This window comes from Megalops cyprinoides, chromosome 3 (assembly GCF_013368585.1).
Source record: "Megalops cyprinoides isolate fMegCyp1 chromosome 3, fMegCyp1.pri, whole genome shotgun sequence".
NCBI lineage: Eukaryota > Metazoa > Chordata > Actinopteri > Elopiformes > Megalopidae > Megalops > Megalops cyprinoides.
The window spans coordinates 3,525,363-3,544,956 of NC_050585.1; the positions used below are offsets into that span (position 1 = coordinate 3,525,363).

The following is a 19,594-nucleotide window of genomic DNA, read 5'->3' on the forward strand; positions in this document are numbered from 1 at the left end:
AGTTTATAGTGAACAATTTATCCAGTATTGTAACAAGTCTTATCTTTCACTTCCATGTCAGTGGTGGATGTGTGGTAAGGGTCAGTTACATCTGTGGGCACACATAAACTTAAACCTAAAGATACAGACCAATAGTTACATATTCATAGTAAGCGCTGTGTAACTGAATACTTTTAGAATACCTTGAGAAGTTACATTACAGATTAGTTTTGATGTTTGGTTGAGTAGGTTTTGGGTATGGAAAGGTTAATGTATATGGATATGATTTAGGAAAGGAAATGTGTTTGACTATGCAATAACAGAAACTGCAAATTGTTGCATTTTAATTACTGACACATTAAAATTACACAGTACTACAGCATAATTTACACTTGTAAATTGCCATAGTAATAGAAGTGGTTTCCAGAGTATGTTTCCTTTGAATTGATCAGGATCTAATACCTTTATTTCAAACAACCCTCCCAAGTTGAGAAGATTACAGTTTTAAAACCATATGTGTATTTTGTTTTTAGACTGTGGTAGATACAATCAAATGCAACTGGAGAAACAATTTTAAATACGGATTCCAAAAAAAAAGATTATTAAAAAAGAAATGCTATCTGAGACAATATAGAATTGTGTGATTTGATATTTAAAACACACACAGGAATTATACTCTGCTATTACCCTGTAGTGGATTACTTAGACTGCAACTCAGCATGCATTTTTCCCATGATAGCCTGCCTTAACAAATTAATGTCAGCATGTTTTGAGAGAATTTTGCTTCTGTACTGGACAAGCCCTAGTATCAAAGCTGTGCAATCCACCCTGAGCAACTCACAGACAGGATTTTGAGCATATGGGGGCACTGGGGGCTGAAATGTAAACTCCAAAAAAAAAAAATTAACTTGTGCAGAACCACAGTGCTTTGATTGTCTCAGTGTCTTTCTGGTCTGCTGGCATCTTGTTGTTTGAGTATGACTCATTCCAATTGACAGAACATGCCCACATTTTGGGATTTACCTCTTTGTACAGTTGGTGCTAATCTTCATTAAAAAAAAAACAAAAAACTTTCAACGTAGTTGAAACAGAGGGGGTAGTTTCACCTGTAAACTAGGCTCAGGCTAATGTTGCTGTCACAGTGGGGTGTCGGTCAGGACACAGGAGTCAGGTTCTGGGTTCAGAATTTTATTGAGGATTTTCGTGGAGTAGGTGTGGAATGTGTGGATGTGCGTGTGTGTGTTGTTTGTGTGTGTGGTTTCCTGGAAAGATTCAGGAAGAACAATAAATCAGAACTGATGGATCATATTGTGAATGTGCAATATACAATGCCACATGATAATGCAATGATAGCAATTATAAAATATAAACTTTTCATCTGTATCATACTGAGGTGCGGGAGGTCACCACTACTTTTATATTGTCTCATATGTTCATTATTCAATGTTGTGTTTATCACTTATTTAGAATGTGTCAGTCGGTTATTGGGCCTCCACGGTTGCTGTAATTTGACAGTAAATCAACACGTCTGTTAAACATTGGAATCAGTGTCTGTCAGAAGAGTTCAGTTTTAAACATTGTGTCTAACACCCGATTAGAACGTTTTAGAAACATTTCTTATTTGGTTTCTTCCATTGCTGTCAATAAACACATTTGGTGGACATAGTTTACACATCGGTTTTGTTGAACACCAAAATACAACCCAAATCAAAAGCTGGTTTTGGTTCAAATAACGTGTTTTGCTACTTGGGTTTTAGTTTTCCAGATGAAACCATAGGGGGACATAGGGACCCGGGAGGTGTGTTAGCCCTGGGCCCTGGGCCCAACCCACGGCCCTCTCACATGCCTTATAGATTTATCGATTATGCAACGCAACGATTTTCATTTAATTGTGCTGCACGTATAAGATTTTTACGGAGGCAGCTGACGTTTCAGTCATTATGCTAAGGGACAGACCAATATTTTGTGTCAGATTACAGTAGCGTAATCACAATAATGTTAGCTAATGTTAACCAGTTAGGGCTACTACTTGTGTGCGCGCTACTGTCATCATTACAACAACAAGTATCTTCTATTACTGCTTGGATAGTACACTTTTCAATTCATTTGAGAATATTTGGGTTAATAACGGGTCTGGTTCTCACCTTGTTGATGAACGTGAATTGTAGTCTGTGAGTAAGCAGCTCCAAATTCCTCCCTCAACGACAGCTGCCTCTGTAAAAATCTTCTTACACGTGCAGCACGATTAACTGAAAATCGCTGCGTTGCATAATCGATGCTAACTGGCAAGGGAGATAACGTATAGCTATCTAGCGATAGATTTCACATAGGTAGCCTGTTAGCTAACTAGCTATCTGAATGATTGTTGAAGACTAGCTACTTAAACAGGTTGGCTGCTTCCTTTGTGATACTCTGACTAAGCCCCTGACAACAGCAATGCTTACATCGCCACGTAAAGTATGGTTAGTTTTATTTTGCTTGCTAGTAATCAAGCTAATGTGGGGATTCACAGAGTTATTTTTAGGTATAGATCTACAGAACTAACCAATCGAATTTTGGAGGTAGCCAGATTGTTATATTTAAGGAAGTCAGCTGGCTAATCAAATGATGGTTTAAAGGAATTATTATGACTGGGCGTGTAACTAACAGATATCCAGCTGTTGCTATAATGGATATATTTGTTAAATGGGACAGTCACATCATTGACGTCTTGTTGGAGTGCCGTGCTCGGGCACGGTTAGCGATCACACTGATGCGTACCGTGCCCAAGTCCAACTGAACTGTGCCCGAGCCCACCTCGTCAAGCGGGCCCGGGCACGGTTCAGCGTACCGTGCCCCGGCACGGTACGGAGTGATCACACTAGTCAAACGAACTGGACTTTGGGGGTCAAACGTGCTCAGGCACAGTACGGATTGCCTAGTGTGAGTACACCCTTAATGTTTGTACTTATCAAGGTCATTTATGTAAATAAAGAATGATAGAGGTCCCAACACCAACCCCTTAGGGACTATTCTCCTTATATATGTGTGGGTCACTGTTAGTATAATGGTATGATAATATGTATGACATAATACTAAGTTAAGAAACTATCTCTGAGTAGAAGCAGAAAAATATGCAATTTTATATATGAGCTCCACAGACAGATAGGTCTACACAACTGCTAGTGTACACCATCTGACAAATTTCTTGTATTAGCTAGCTGACAATGGCGTCATGCCAAAGTGTGCTCCTGTGCTATTTAATATAATGAAACACGGAGTTATAACACAAACTGTGTCCAATATACCTATGTTTAGACTGCAGCTAAAGAGTGGCTTGATTCCAGTTTTTTCATTACAGTTCCCCATTCCTTATATGTGTTTAGAACAGTGTGAGCAGTAAAAAACACATGAAGTCACATCTTTTCAGTTTTGATCTAGGCCACAAGAATATATAGAAATAAATTGGATATCTAGCCTTGTGACTTACATGCAATCTGTGGGTGGATGCTAAAATTGTAACTGAGCATGTTTAACATGGCCGAAGTTTTTATGTCACTCTGCACGTGACAGGTTGCCCTCGTCGTTATTATTCCTCATTAGCTTGGCAGTTCCTTTGCAAGCATGGAGGGCAGTATATCAATGGAGATAGTACAGAGTGAGAATAATCATTTGAGGTACACATCCATATAAGATAAACTCGAGGGCTTGTATTAAAATTGTTCTGTCTTTGAAGACATTTCAAATGAAATAGTTTTGTGTGGCTACAAGAACACATGGCTGCAGTGTCAGCATAAAGAGCCTTAAAGCCAAATACAAGGAGGCAAAATACTTCAAAGTGGCCATGGATGGATAACATATCTGTTTGATGAACTGGATCGTATTTTTACTGAAAATCCCAGCTGTCACCCTTTAGAGCAGCGGGACAGCTCCTGTGATGGAGTGAAGATGACCAGAACTAACCTCACTGGCAGGGACCACCGGTGGCAGGGGCATTAATGACTTGGTCAGCGAGATGGGTAAGTTTTGTAGGTTGCTTACAAGGCTGTATTTTTGAAAATGCTAATGTTTCAACTGGCCGCTCAGTGAGTTACTTATGTGCTAGCTGGTTTTCTCTCTGCTCTCCAGCCCACTCTCAATCTTTTCACATCAACAAGATCTAGCATCAAGCCCAGCTTCCACAATTCCACTACAATCATACTCAGCCTGCACTTCTCCACATGGCTCCAACTTACCCTAAACTCATCCCAAATGGTCAGGCTCAGCAGCCATCCCTCCGGCATGACCTGGCCCAGCCTCTTTCCCCAAACAGGTTACAGGTCACCCTAAATCTTTCCAACATGATCAGGCCCAGCAGGGCCCATTCCAATGTCCACAGACCCAGCCACCTGAAGTTGATGAGAATAATTACATCATTACAATAGATTAATTAATGATAAGGTGAATATTTAAGTTTGGCTCCGGTCGGATGTGGCGACATCGCTTTGTATTCGAATACACATCGCTTGTCTCCAGCGTTTGTATTCGAATACACATCGCATGTCTACGGATCAAACGCCAAGCCATTCCACAAAACTGTCTCCTAACAGTGGTAACCGGACGACAGACTGACGTTGACATCCAGGCACTTACAGAAGGCCTTCCAGACTTGTGAGGTATATTGAGGTCTGTAGTCGGAGACGATGTCTTCTGGAATGCCATAGAACCTGAACACTTGATTAAACAGACACTCTGCAAGTTCCCATGCTGTTGGTAAGCCAGGTAAGGGAATCAGGTGACATCTTCGAGAACCGGTCCACAGCAACTAAAACGTAACCACTGGACTGGTAGGTCAGTGATGAAATCCAAACTGATGTGAGACCAGGGTCTGTGTGGAATTGGTAAGGGTTCTAGTGTACCTGCAGGCAGTTTCTGGGGAGTCTTGGACTGGGCGCAGACAGGACAGGAAAGGACGTAATCCCGGATATCACCTGCAAGAGAGGGCCACCAAATCCTGCAAGATATTAGTCCAGTGGTACGAGTAATACCTGGGTGTCTGGAGCTCAGTGACGTGTGAACCCCTTGCATGAGTTGAAGTCGGACGTGAGTTGGTACGTAGGTACAGTGTGGAGATGTCTCAGGTGGAGCTGGTTCTGACTGGAGGGCATCTTGGATGGTGGTGTCTATTTCCCATCGCACCGGAGCAATGACACAGGAAGGGTTGACAATGGGTTCTGGAACGGTCACCATGTTGGGTAGGTTGAATTGCCCTGAGAGGGCATCGGCTTTAATGTTCTTAGAACCTGGACGATAAGTAACAGAAAAGCTGAATCTGGTAAAGAACAACGGCCACCTGGCTTGTCTGGGGTTGAACCTCTTAGCTTCTCGGATGTATTCCAGATTTTGATGATCACCACAAAAGGATGCGTAGCTCCTTCCAGCCAGTGTTGCCATTCCTCCAGAGCCAGCTTAATGGCGAGAAGCTCATAGTTCTCTATGTCGTAGTTTCTCTCTGCGGGAGACAATTTGTGAGAGAAAAACACACATGGAAAGAGTTTAGGGGCGTCACTGTGTCATTGGGAGAGGATGGCTCCTACTCCCACCTCCGAGGCAAAGGGAAGAGCTGGGTCTGGTTGCTTGAGAATAGGAGCAGAACTGAACAACTCCTCCAGGTGCTTAAAGGCTGCCAGGGCTTCCACTGCAGAATCTTTGGAGTCTTGCACACCAGCGCTGTGAGTGGAGTGGCCACTGTACTGAAGTTCCTAATGAAACGCCTGTAGAAGTTAGCAAAGCCGAGGAAACGCTGCAGTTCTTTCACAGTCTTTGGAAGCAGCCAATTGTGAAAACAGGTTACCTTCACCTCGTCCATACACACTCCCTCGGAGTTGATGATGTAACCCAGGAAGGACACTGTGGACTGGTGGAACTCGCATTTCTTGGCCTTCACGTAGAGGTGATGATCTCGGAGATGCTGCAGGACTTGGTGCACATGTTGGATATGAAGGGACAGACTGGGGGAATAAATCAAAAGGTCATCAATATACATGATTAAGAGGCGGCTAAGCATGTCACAGAAGACTTCATTCATAAAGGATTGGAACACTGAAGGAGCATTAGCGAGATCATATGGCATTATGATAAAGGCCGTCCTCCATTCATCCCCCTCATGAATTTTGATGAGATTGAACACGCTTCTGAGGTCTAGCTTTGTGAAAACCGAGGCTTTGCAAATCTGCTCCAGAGCTGCAGGGATAAGAGGGAGAGGATAACAGAACTTGACCTTGACATTGTTTAAAGCGCGGTAGTCAATACAAGGGCGTAGTCTGCCATCCTTCTTTTCAATAAAAAAGAAGCTGGATGCTGCCGGGGAGGTAGATGGTCGGATAAACCCTCGTTTCAGCGCCTCGTTGATGTATTTATCCATCGCCTCTGATTCGGGGTTGGACAAGGGGTACACTCGCCCTCGAGGTAAGGACACACCAGGAAGCAGGTCGATGGGACAGTCACAGAAGTGATGAGGAGGTAATGTGGCAGCTAGGGACTTGGAGAACACATCCTCGAAATCCTGATAGTAAGAGGGAATATCCTTCAGAAAGGTCATTAGAGGGCTCTCAATTGAGGTGGAGCGGCATGGCAGTAGACTTTGGGGGAAGAGGTTACCAGTAGCTGGATGCTTTCAATGTGAACCGCCCCTACTTTGAGCTGCACAAGTTCTGTTTGCTGGGTAATACGACCAGTCCCCATTGGCCATCCATCTAGAGCAGTAACGGTGATAGGCAGAATGATGGGTCGACAAGGGACTCCAAGTTAGTCTGCAAGGTGAACGTCAATGAGATTCCCAGCAGCTCCTGAATCTATCAACGCTGACAGAGACAAGATTACAGAGCCATAGGACAACTGCACTGGTAAGTGGAGTTGTTTGTGTGACACATTGAATAGAATGGTTCCTCTTGTCCTGGTGTCCGCCATGGCACCTTCTCTCCGGGGTCGTACTGGACAGTCCAGGCGTTGGTGTTCAGGTTCCCCACAGTACAGACACAGGCGCTGCTGGAGGCGTCTTTGGCATTCTTCCCGAGAGAGAGGAGCACAGCCGAGTTGCATGGGCTCGTGATCGGAGGACTGGGTTAGTGGAAGTGCTGGGCTAGGAGAGAGCATGGGAAAGGAGCCAGGCTTCTGTCGCCCCCATAGGAGGTTATCAATGGATATCGACATCCTGATGTACTGGTCCAGGCTGGTTACATCACCCCGACAGGCCATTTCTGACTGGAGCTTGAGTTTTAAGCCACGGCAATACATTGTTAAGAGGGCCGGTTCACGCCAACCACTGCCTGCTGCCAGAGAACGGAACTCCATAATCTGCATAATCCGATGCAGAGCAGTTACCCCGACGAATTTCACATAAGAGATTCCCCACATCTCTCCTAGCTGCTGGGTGATCAAATGCTTCCTTAAACATGGTATGAAACTGTTCCTCCGAGGATAGTACAGGGCTATTTTGATGCCAGAGTGCAGTGGCCCATTACAGTGCTCTGCCCGACAGCAAGGAGATGACAAAGTGGATCTTGTCAGTCTCAGACCTGAACTTCTCTGGGTAATGACTGATATACAAAGAGCACTGCATGAGGAAGCCCTTATACTTCTCGGGATTATCATCATACCTCTCTGGAGTGGTGATTAACACTGGTGTGGAGTACACACTGGGAGACAAGGTGGGAGCTGGCAATGGGACCGAAGCTGGAGTGGGACACGGTGGATCCTGAGGCAAAAGAGTGGTCCGTTCCAGTTGCACCAGCTTGGTCAGGGTCTCCTCCTGACGGGCGAGGGTAGATTGAATTGCCACTGGATCCGCCATGATGGTGAGGTAATCTGTAATGAAACAGACTGGGATCCAAGTGCGGTCAAAGATTTAATCACAGAAGCCATAAATGAAGTCAGGAACAAAACAGGTTGGCAGTACAAAAACCAGATCCAGAAATCACAGGCAAGGTCCAAGAAACAGCCGAGGGGTCAAACAAGAGATTCAAACATCAGAATGGCAGAGAACAGGCTTGGTAGAGTCATAGGAAACAATACCTCACAATGAGGCAACAAAAAGTGAGTCCTTATGTAGCCAGGACTTGATTGAGGAATGAGTCACAGATGCGTTTGATGAGTGGGTGTGGTAGAGCCGGGTTGAACTGGGCATGACTGAGTTGGCTGAGCTGGGAGAGGGTGTGACACCCTGTCTTACCCTGTTACAGCTGCTGAAAATGGAAAAAAAACTGCCTAAGTGACAAGAATCCAGATGTGTTGTTGTGTTGAGTGTTAAGGAGCAAATTGAAGTACGTGAGGATTCTTTGAATTCTCATTTGAAGGCTGTGTAGGACAGACTGCAGATTGTGGCCTGAGGTGACCATGTACGTTACAATAGAGAATCATCTTCAAATGGGGTAATGCACTTCGTAGGTCATGAAGACCATTGAAGGATAGTGTGTGTGTGTGTGTGTGTGTATTGTTTAAATAAAGGGAACAGAACAAATAGCTTACTTGTGGGAAAAGGTGTCCTCTCTCTGCCAGAGCGTAGACATTGGAATTCCCCATAACTATTATGCCATGCCACCTGGTGTAGATGTTGGTGAAACTGTAGAGATGACATCTAATGAGTGGGGAATTTAACTGGGCTAGTGGGCTCAACAAGACAACAAGGTCAGCCTACTTAATAACAATAATATATAATATCCACCATCAAATAATTTTTCACGTCAGCTCTGCTATAACCTGAATCAGGAATATTGATTAGCCCATAGGCTACAGATTGAGTGACATTATAGCTGTATTTCACTCATTAGGACAATGCACGGTGTAATTAAGGCATAATTCACATTGATGGAAAAGGGGGGAAGAGAGAAGAAGCAGGGGGATAGAGGTGTTAGTAGAAAAAGCAGATTGAAGTTAATTCACATTAATTGAGTATCCTTACCGTAAACGGTGGCCTACAACCCCCTGCAAAAGGACTGAGTGCCAGGCTTTACACGTGAAATAATCAGTGTGATTAGCGGTGGGGGCAATGATGGGAATGTGAATCCCATCAATTACACTGGTACACCATGGGAATCCCCACAGACATTAAGCTGTACCCCAAGGCCTTGCAGAGCTAATGGACATCCATGCAAACTGAAGATTTGCTGAGGCTGAATAGCTTCTATGGTAAACACGTGGATGTCCCTGTTACAAGCTAATATACCCCGACTCACACATGCTTTTCCATGGAGATTGGTCACCACAATCATGAATCTTGCTGTGAAAGCCATGGGGATAACTCGATGAATTTGTGGCCTACATCACAAATGTGACCCGATGCGAGTAAACCCTCCACATCGCGGCCGCGTCAACTTCACAGGAGACCACAAAAACGGTCAAAAAACCATTTTTCGTGAAAAATGAGATAGTGGTGGATTCAACTTCCTAAAGTGCTTATCTATCATCCCCCTTCTTTTTGAAACTGAAAGTGATCTGTAAATATGAAAAAAACAATAAATATCAATGCAAGTTGGTCCTCCGAGAACGGACAGGGGAGAAAACGTCATCAATTTCCTATTATGTTGCATTATTAAAACAAGCGCTGGCATATCGTATGCTACCGTCTTTTAATACAGTCATGCAGTTCAAGATCACCCTCTCACATTCGCTGTGATGTCAATTTGCAACACAAAGCCATTTTTATAAAAAATGTAATTTAAACAATACTGGATTTATGACTGAAACCAGAAGGAATGGGAATGTTGACAGCTCTCTTCTTCTGTGGTGTGAGTTTTGATACTTTCTTCTTCTGCAGTGGGAGTTTCGACTGCTTTCTTCTTTTGTGGTGTCGTAACACAATGCTGAGCATTCATTGGATCTTGAGGGGGATCAGATGCACCTTGTCCTGTCTGACTCGGAAGGTGAGGACAGCAATGACGAAGAAAGCATTCCGGACTTGGACAAAAGTATGGTTTGTGAAAGTGATCACGAAGTGGATTTCGAAGAACCATCAGAGGATGTACCGTTTGCTGTTGTGACTGACGAAGCTGAAGATGCCATCAAGTTTGTTGACTTCATTGACTCTGAGTGTGACCAAAAAATTGAGACAATTCTCAATTTCAACTGCGGTTGCGGTCAAAGGCGAAAACTCAAAACTCGGATATGAATCCTGTACAAAGAAACTGTCTTACGAACGCATATACGAACTACGCAGTATGATCAGCGCGTTGTCACAGTCGGAAAAGGACAAGTTCATCATGGGACAACTTTTCAGTAACGGGAGAGGGAGTGACATGACGAACGACAACAAACGAATTGTCACCAAGAGAAAGTCTCAGTGGACTCAGTATACTATTGTACTGTATGGATGTACTATACTTTGTATTTTATGTCATGTACGTTGTGAAATTGTTTTAGCATTTCAATAAAAGTTTCTTATTCACAAATTCCGAGTATCATAGCTCTTCTTTCATGTGCCTAGAGGAACACTGTGGCTGAATCAATTGCTAAACTCCATGCAGTCCTCCCAGGTAGTCCTCCAACTATTCAAATGCAAATGAACACCCCCAATGAACAATGGCAAGCATATTCCAACCATCAGCAGCCATTAGTCCTCCAGCCTTTCATAGTCAATTGCATACTGGGATAGCTTGTCTGTCACAGCTGGGTAGGTGAGAATGACAGCAGAAGAGAAAAGGGCTGATTTCTCAGAAGTGTGGTTTGCAAAGTCATGATGTTCTATTGAGCATTACGGGCAAAATATTTGGTCAATCTTGGCAAGTGATGCTTCATTTTGTAGCTCTGAATCTGTACTTTATTATCTTGTGATAAAACAAAAATGGCAATTTTGCGAACGTGCCCCTAAATCATGCGTGCGGTCACAAATTGTCTTCAATATAACAACTAGAACTGTGGCTTCCACAGATAGACCAGACTGTGGTTAGATAGCTGTCACGTCTTTTGTTGTTGTTCATATGCACATGAGGGACATTTCAGGATGGAGGTCTGGTCATGCCAAAATTAGATATGGGCCATTTTCAAAAATAAATATGTACAGTCAGAAAAAAATCAGGTCCCAGCAAAAATTTGGAATTGAGCATGAAACCCTGCAGTCTGAATGTAGGCTATGAGGGAAAAGTCAGAATTGGCACACTGACATTTTTCACTTATCCCAAGGTATGCATGAGTTTTGAAAAGGCTTGTTTCAGTAATAGACCTGTTTTATTTTCCCTGAAGTCTTTGCTCAGCTTTCATAATTAATAATCTGTTCTTCCTCAGGAACTGCCCACCTTGGCTCTAAAAGTTACCCCCTCCAACTCTCTGACCACTTCTTTGTCTCCTTCGCTCTACCCCCTCCTCCATAACCCACCCTGGTGCCTACCTCTGTCATCTCTTGCAATAATACAGGCAACCTGTCATCTTCAACCTTCTTGTCCACAGTTCTCGCTTTTCTCCCGCCCTTACTCCCACCCTTCTCTTCTCTTTCCTCTTCCCTTGATTGTTTCTGTCCTCTTACTTGCAGGCCTGTACGACAGACTCCACCGTGTCCTTGGCAAACTGATGCACTCTATGAGAATTGGGGCAAAGCTTCATCCGGAGGAAAGGAAGTTGAGAAAATCCAGCTCCTCTGCCTGTCTGCTGAACTATCAACCACTCCTCTCTGCCTTCTCTGTGAGTGTGACGTCAGCTAAGGTTTCCTTTTATGAATCTAAAATTCAAAGCTCACTTTCTAATCCACACAGACTATCTGCTGACTATCTGTGTTCTGGATCCCATTCCTGCAGACCATCACTCCCAGCCTTCTTCTATTCCTCACGAGTCTGATGAATCAGTCACTCTCCACGGGTTGTGTGCCAGCAGCCTTCAAGGAGGTGCAAGTCACACCTCTGCTGAAGAAAAGGACATCTGCTGTCCAGAACTATTGACCAGTCTCTCTCCTTCCCTTTCTGTCTAAAACACTTGTGCCTAACCAGTTATCCTCCTTTCTCTCCCAGAACAAATGTCTCGATCCTTTTCAGTCTGGTTTCAGGGCTAGTCATTCCACAGAAACTGCCCTATTCTCCATAGCTGAGGCTCTTCAAACAGCCAAAGCTTCCATCCACTCCTTGATCTTGGTTCTTCTAGATCTTTCTGCAGCCTTTAACACAGTGTACCACGCTCTACTTCTATCCACCCTGGCTACGCTGGGAATTACTGACACCGCTCTCCTCTGGGGTAAATCCTACCTCTCTGGATGCTCATTCAGGGTGCCCTGGAATGATGAGCTGTCCAGACCCCACAGCCCGTCTACGGGTGTCTCTCAAGGCTCTCAAGGCCTTTACATACAGTCACTCAGCTCTGTCATCTCCTCCCATGGTTTTTCATATCATTTCTATGCTGATGACAAGCAACTGTTCTTGTTTCCGCCATCTGACACACAGGTTTCTGCATGCATCTCAGCTTGCCTAAAAGACATTTCACAGTGGATGGTGGAACACTGCCTGAAGCTGAACTTGGCTAAAACTGAGATGCTTTTCTTCCTATCCAAGTCCTCTCCATTTCAAGAACTCTCCCTCAGCCTAGACTCTACAAGGTTTACCACCAATAGCACTGTCAAAAGCCTTGCTGTAATGCTTGATAGCCAACTGTCCTTCTCCTCTCAGTTGGCAGCGGTGAGTCAGACGTGCAGATCCTTCTTGTACAACATCCGAAGGATCCACCCCTATCTCGCTACGTATTCACCACAGCTCCTAGTTCAGGCTCTGGTCCTCTCATGCCTAGACTACTGTAACTCCTTCCTTGCTTGCCTTCTTGCCTGTGCAATCAAACCTCTACATCTAATCCAAAATGCAGCTGCACGACTTGTCTACAATCTCCCTAAATGTAGTTAAGTTACTCCCCACCTCATCTCACTTCACTGGCTTCCTGTTATTGCTCGCATCAAGTTCAAAACCTTGGTGCTGGCATACAGGACAGTGAATGGGACAGCCCCATCATACCTATGACCCCTGACTCATCAAAACCTATGTTCCCTTGAGATTGCTGTGTTCTGCATCCAGAGGGCAACTGACTGCCCCAGCCTGATGCGGTCTCTCTTCTCAGTCACAATCCCTGTTTGTACTGGTCCCTCAGGGGTGGAATGAACTTCCCATGGGGGTTAGGATAGCAGAATCACTTGCCAGCTTCTGACACAGACTGAAGACCCAACTCTTCAGACTGCATCTCGGTTCCACTTCTATCCCCACCCCCTAATACCTGCTACTTCTTGCATTCAATGTTAACTTTATGTGTAGTATGATGTATTATGAGTTTGTGTTCTAGGACCTGTTGCATCATAGTATAGAGTGTTGTGAGTGTTGTGAGCCTGGTCTGACGCTGTTGCTTGTTTATATTGAATGTTGCGATAGATGTCGCTCTGGATAAGAGCATCTGCTAAATGCATGTAATATAATGTAATGTAATGGCTGTCTCGCAACAATTCAGTTCAGCAATTAGGACTAGGAACATGAACTAGAAAATCTGTTGGCTATCAGCATCAGAAAAAGGCACTGTGGTTTCTAGGACAATTTACATTTATTCACTATAGACAATTTTGTACCACCCATTTTAAGATATTTATGGACGTTACATCTGAATACCAAAAACTGACAAAGACTTGTGCCCTTAAGTGTGAATTGGCACCAGATTGCTTGCAGTAGAGAAGGTTGCGTTAAAAACATTGTGGTATGTAAATAGATCCTGCTCAAATTGAGTACATCAGTTTTCCCACTTGATGCAGAAGAGTGATTTTACTAATGTCTCTCACACTCCAGCTTATATTGTCATGGAACATAGTATTATAATATGATTCCAGTAGCCGATAACATATTCCTTTTCTTTCCCCCCAAAATGTAACCCATACATCAGATCATTCCCTTATAACATAATGGACAGATGTCAGTAACTCTTTTCCAGTTCTCTGTTGGCAAAGACAAAGGATTGTACAAGTCAGTATATTTGTAGAAGAATGAAATCTTCAAATATCTCAGAATTACAGTCTTGTTCTATCTATATATCCACATTAATTACTCATTCCAAGTGCTTAAACCTTATGCTAAGGCTTTATCTTGATATGATGTACACTTGATTGTATTTGCAACAGTAGTTAAAGCTTTATTTATTTATTTGCTCTGTTGTCAGCACTTCGGCCTGAGTTGGGTTCTTCCTGTCTGCCTGTGTGGGTATGTCTTGTTTTTGTTTACAGGTCCTTGTGTTTCCTTGTTCCGCCTGCCTCCCTGTCGTCCTGTTACTCAGCCATGCCTAACACGTGAAGCTTGTTCCATGCACCTGTGTCTCATCCTCTCATCATCTACCTAACTACATATACCTTTCTGTTTTCTTTGTTCTTTGCCAGTGTTGTAGCTGTTTTGTTCTCGCCTTTAAGTAAAGTAAAGTAAACCTGTTCTGTTCCTGCTCGTTACCGACTCGTTCCGGATGTTATGTTTTCTACTGGGTTTTTTGGCTTCTGACTCAGACTGTTTTTTCTCACTTTGATTTTGTCTGTGTTTTTGGACTTGTCATTAAAGAATACCTTTTCATACTGCTCGTATTGTCTGTGCTTGGGTCCTTTCCCTGCAAACCCTGACAGTCTGTACTCCTTGATTTTGGATTTTGAATGGTACAATGATTGTGGGGTGCAGACTGCCAACTTTGAGGGTATTTTATTCTATATCAGGTGAACTGTTCAGAAGTTACAGCATGTTTTATACATGGACCCCTCCCCATTTTAGTGTACCAAAAGTATTTGGACAGGTTAAGTGAATGACTGCAGTCTCTGACCCATAGACATCACTAGATGCTGGGTATGTATCTTCCCCTGGTGATGCTCTGTGAGGTCTGTACTCTCAGTTCCTGCTTTTTCAGTGGGACTTTTTGTCTTCACTTTATCATGTGAAATATGTGCTTAATTGAATTTAGATTGATTTGGCCAGTCAAATTTCCAATCACCTTGCTCGCTATGGCAGTATATTTGGGGTCAGTAGCCTGCTGCATGATGGACTACTGTCCAATGAGTTTGGAGGTATAGGTAGTATCTGAGCAGCCAAGATGTTGCTGTATACGTCATAAATCATCATGCTGCTACTGTTAGCAGTCTTCAATGAAGATAACTGAACCAGTTCCAGTAACAGCCATACATGCCCAAACCATAACGCTACTTTCACTGTATTTCACAGATGAGGTGGTATGTATTGGGACATAGGCAGTTCTTTTTCTCCACACTTCACGCTTTCCATCATTCTGGTACAGGTTAATCTTTGTCTCATCTGTCCGTAGGACAGAACTCCACAGACTCTTTCAGGTCCTTTTTTTTTTAGCAAACTGCAACCTGGGTGCTCGATTCAGGCTTGCTACTGGTTTGTATCTTGTAGTATACCCTCTAAAGGTCTGCTGGTGTAGTTTTCTCTGCATGGAAACCTTCCATATCTATGCCTACACCCTGGAGAGCATTTCTGATCTGCTGGACCACTGTTAGGGTGTTTTTACACACAACTGAAAATATTTTTTGGTCATCCTCTATAGTGGTCCTCCTTGGTCTACAAGGTTGTTTACTGTTGCTGAGCTCACCACTGCTTTATTTCTTCTTAATTATGAACGATACAATTGGCATGTCTGATGTTCTAGTTGTGTCTGTGATTTATTCAGGTTTTTCAGACTCTTGATGGCTAGCTTTACTTGCATTGACACTTCATTGTTCTTCATGTTGTCAGATACTGCCAACAGATTCCAGAAGCAAATGCAAAGCCTAATCAAGACTAGACAGCTCACTTGTGCATGGGCTAATGATGCAAACAAACACACGTGCCTTATAAGAAACAGCTATGTTCAAATACTTGTGGTACCCTAAAATGGGGACACTGTGTGCAAAACCTGCTGTAATGTCTGATGTGGATGAAAATACCCTCATTAAAGCTGACAGCCTGCACTTTAACCCTCATTGTATTGTTTCAAATCCAAATTTTGTCATTCCAAATCCATACTTTTGGAGTTCACTGTATGTAACATTCACAATGATCTATATATGTATAGAGATTTTTTGTGTATATTTTGTATCACTGTCCCTTCATTCATCTTTCTATTAATGTATATATAACTTTGTATTTGTATACAAATTGTTAATGTATGTTTTGTTCTTTGTCTCATTCACATTAGCACTAGCACTCCAGAACTCTTTAGACTCTTTAGAAAGGGAATTATTTGATGCATTAATTTAAGAGCTAGCTCACCATTTCTGAGCATTATATCCCTTGCAGTTTTTCTCACTTACTTTTCTTGGTGGCACATCACTTAACCTGTGGAAAATTCTCTGCACCCTGTGCCCCTGTGTGAATTCACCTGCCATGCCATTAATTAATCATCCAAGGAAATGTAACCTCTTTCTCAGGGTATTATTGAAAGTGAATGCATTAGTTGCCTGAGAACTGATCTGTTTGATTAGTAAGTCTGTAAATGAATATGAGAGATTAATACTTCATAGCCATGTATCTGTTTCTGACATTATGTGGCCTTACAGGGCAAATTGTCATAATTTGACTTAATTACTATTTCATTACATTTGGGGCTTTGCAATCACAGTTGTTACAAAGTCCAGTGTATACAGGAAGCCCAAGGACCAAGATCGGGAATGTTGATATAGAGCATACATCTGTACCACCATAGCATCAATGCATTCCCTTTGTTCCTATCAGGATTCATTTGTTTGTTTTTTAATCTTTCACCCTATTCCCCCCTCTGATGAAATTACAGTCCTGCCATACATGTCCATGACCATTTCACACAGTACAAATCATACAGCATGCTCCTGGAGTGCTAGTGCCAGTTGGAGCAATGACACATTTCCCACTGATGACAACCAGTAAGCTGGCATGTCACTAGGAGGCACTGATACAGTGGGAACAGGACAAAGCCAACTGTGTCCTGCCACTGCAAACTGGTCATAGTTGGCTAATGAAACAAAGTAGTGAAGTCTGGGCTTTATGACTTAGCTTGCACTTGGAGCAAGTGCCTTGCCCAGCTGAGCCACTCAGGACAGCTCCCCAACTCCCCGCCCCCCTTCCCTTTTTGCATGCTCTGTCAGTCTCTGCTTTTGAAATAGAAGCAACAATGAATTCCATGAAAGTTCATTTGGGTCAAATACGTTAAATGGCTCAGGCTGTAAGACTATTAAAATGCACTCAAACAAGACAGCTGGAGACAAAGGTGCTCATCCCTCTTTTCTGTTTGAATGAACTAAAACTAAATGGGCATGCCTATCTAACTGTCCTGACTATTCTGCAGCCTGTACCCAGTGTGAACATTATTCACTTTCTCAAATAATAACCCTGACATTCTGTCAGACTCGTCAATAACATGTCAAGGTGTCATTTATTCTGCAGAGTGTTCTAAAAGAGACCTGAATTGTTCAAATAAATGTCTACTCTCAGTTACGTGCCGCTCTCAAAATGTGTATTGCCTGTGACATACAGAAAGATTGTACACATGCCCACGTGCACCCACACATGCACAGACATACCCTCACAAACCAAAGAGAACCTGAACACAATAAAATTGAAGCTGGAGTTAAAATGCTCTCAAAATGAATATGTGACAGTACAATATTCTTGTCACCCACTCAGACCAGAATTCATCTCAGTTCAACCAGCCCCAATCAAGTAAGAGTTCAGTGTGAACGCAAAACAGCCTAAAACACACAGTACCTCAGAATTTATAAGATGTAATGTCCAATATATGCATAAATTTGCATATATGAGTGTGGGAAAATAATTCACCACATAGTAACGTATGAATGTACCATACAATTTGGGTAGTAGGCAATACAGTCTTTCACTCAAAAAAATCACTCAAATGTAATGTTTTATTTTTTATTTACAAATTTACATTTACATTTATTTATTTAGCAGACGCTTTTATCCAAAGCGACTTACAAAAGTGCATACAGTAAGTATAGTGACAGTACGGGGACAGGAATTGTACAGTTCCACAATGAGACAGTTCTCAGCTGAGAGCAAGGTCTGTTTGAGGACACAGTACTATCAGATTTGTACAACTACAGCGTATAGGGCAAATAGTACGATACACCTTCAAACAGCAAACTTCAACAACTTCAAACGGCGCAATGAGTGTCAGGGTAAAGGCGGCAACAAGAAATTTAAAAAGCACAGCAATTTATGACAGCACTGATTGGGGGGGGCAGCAATTGTGTGCTGGGTCAGTCCAGGTAGAGTCTGAAGAGGTGCGTCTTCAGGCCCCGTCTGAAGGAATGGGGTGAAGGAGCTGTCCGTAGCAGGACAGGGAGTTCGTTCCACCACTGGGGAGCGATGTAGGCGAAACGCCGATGTCTGGCAGAACGAGCACCTCCTGCCTTGACCATGCAGGGAGCAAGGCGTCCAGTTGCTGCTGAGCGCAGGGGTCGGGCTGGTGTGTAGGGCTGGATGAGTTCTTGGAGGTAGGCAGGGGCTGTCCTGTTGATTGCAGAGAAGGCGAGGGTCAGGGTCTTGAATCTGATCCTGACAGCGACAGGAAGCCAGTGGAGGGATTTAAGCAGGGGAGTAACATGGGAGAATTTGGGGAGGTTGAAGATTAGCCAGGCAGCTGCGTTCTGGATGAGCTGGAGAGGCTGGGTGGTACAGGCTGGGAGGCCTGCAAGGAGAGCGTTGCAGTAGTCCAGTCGAGGGAGAACTGTGACCTGGATAAGGAGCTGCGTCGCGTATGTTGTCAGGAACGGACGAATCCTCCTGATGTTGTGGAGGAGGAATCGGCAGGCCCGTGATGTGCGAGCAATGTACTCCTTGAAGTCCAGGTTGCTGTCGAGGATGATGCCCAAGCTCTTTGCTGACTGAGAGGATGGTATTGTGGTACCATCGACGGTGATGGAGAGGTCATGCAGGGGGGAAGGGCCGGCTGGGATGAAGAGCAGTTCTGTTTTTCTGAGGTTCAGCTTAGGATGGTGGGATGACATCCATTTGGAGATGTCAGCCAGGCATGCAGAGATTCTTTCTTTGACCTGGGAGGTAGAGGGAGGGAAAGAGAAAAAGAGTTGGATGTCGTCAGCGTAACAGTGATAGGAGAAGCCATGTGATTTGATGACTGAGCCAAGAGAGTTGATATAAATTGAGAAGAGTAGGGGTCCCAGTACTGAACCCTGTGGAACTCCTGTAGTGAGGGGGGTGGGTGCAGAGGTGGAGCCTTTCCAGTAGATCTGGGAGGATCTACCAGTCAGGTAGGACTTGAACCAGGAGAGGGCGGTTCCAGAGATGCCCATCTCAGACAGCTTTGATATTAGTGTCTGGTGGTTGACTGTGTCGAAAGCAGTGGAGAGGTCGAGGAGGATGAGGACAAGTCGGAGGCTCTAGCAGTGTGGAGAGCCTCTGTCATGGCCAGGAGTGCGGTTTCTGTTGAGTGGCCAGCTCTGAAACCTGACTGATGGGGGTCCAAAAGGTTGTTCCTGAGAAGAAAAGGGGATAGTTGGTTAAGTATTGCATGTTCCAGGGTTTTAGATAGAAATGAGAGGAGAGATACCGGTCGGTAGTTTGTAACATCAGATGGGTCGGTGGATGGTTACTTCAGGAGTGGTGTGACCAGAGCTTTCTTGAAGTCTGTGGGGACAGTACCAGAGATTAGTGAGGAATTGATAAATGAGGAA

At 43.7% G+C, this 19,594-nt stretch overlaps 1 protein-coding gene across 1 annotated transcript; it reads right to left on the reverse strand.

Moving 5' to 3' along the window:
- Positions 1-18,172: 18,172 nt before the first annotated feature.
- Positions 18,173-19,267, reverse strand: LOC118774298 (the record flags this gene model as incomplete). The annotated part of the gene is made up of 2 exons (XM_036523542.1): positions 18,173-18,948; positions 19,138-19,267. Coding segments are annotated over 2 exons (906 nt in total), but the record flags the coding sequence as incomplete, so codon positions are not given.
- Between the last annotated feature and the right edge of the window lie 327 nt (positions 19,268-19,594).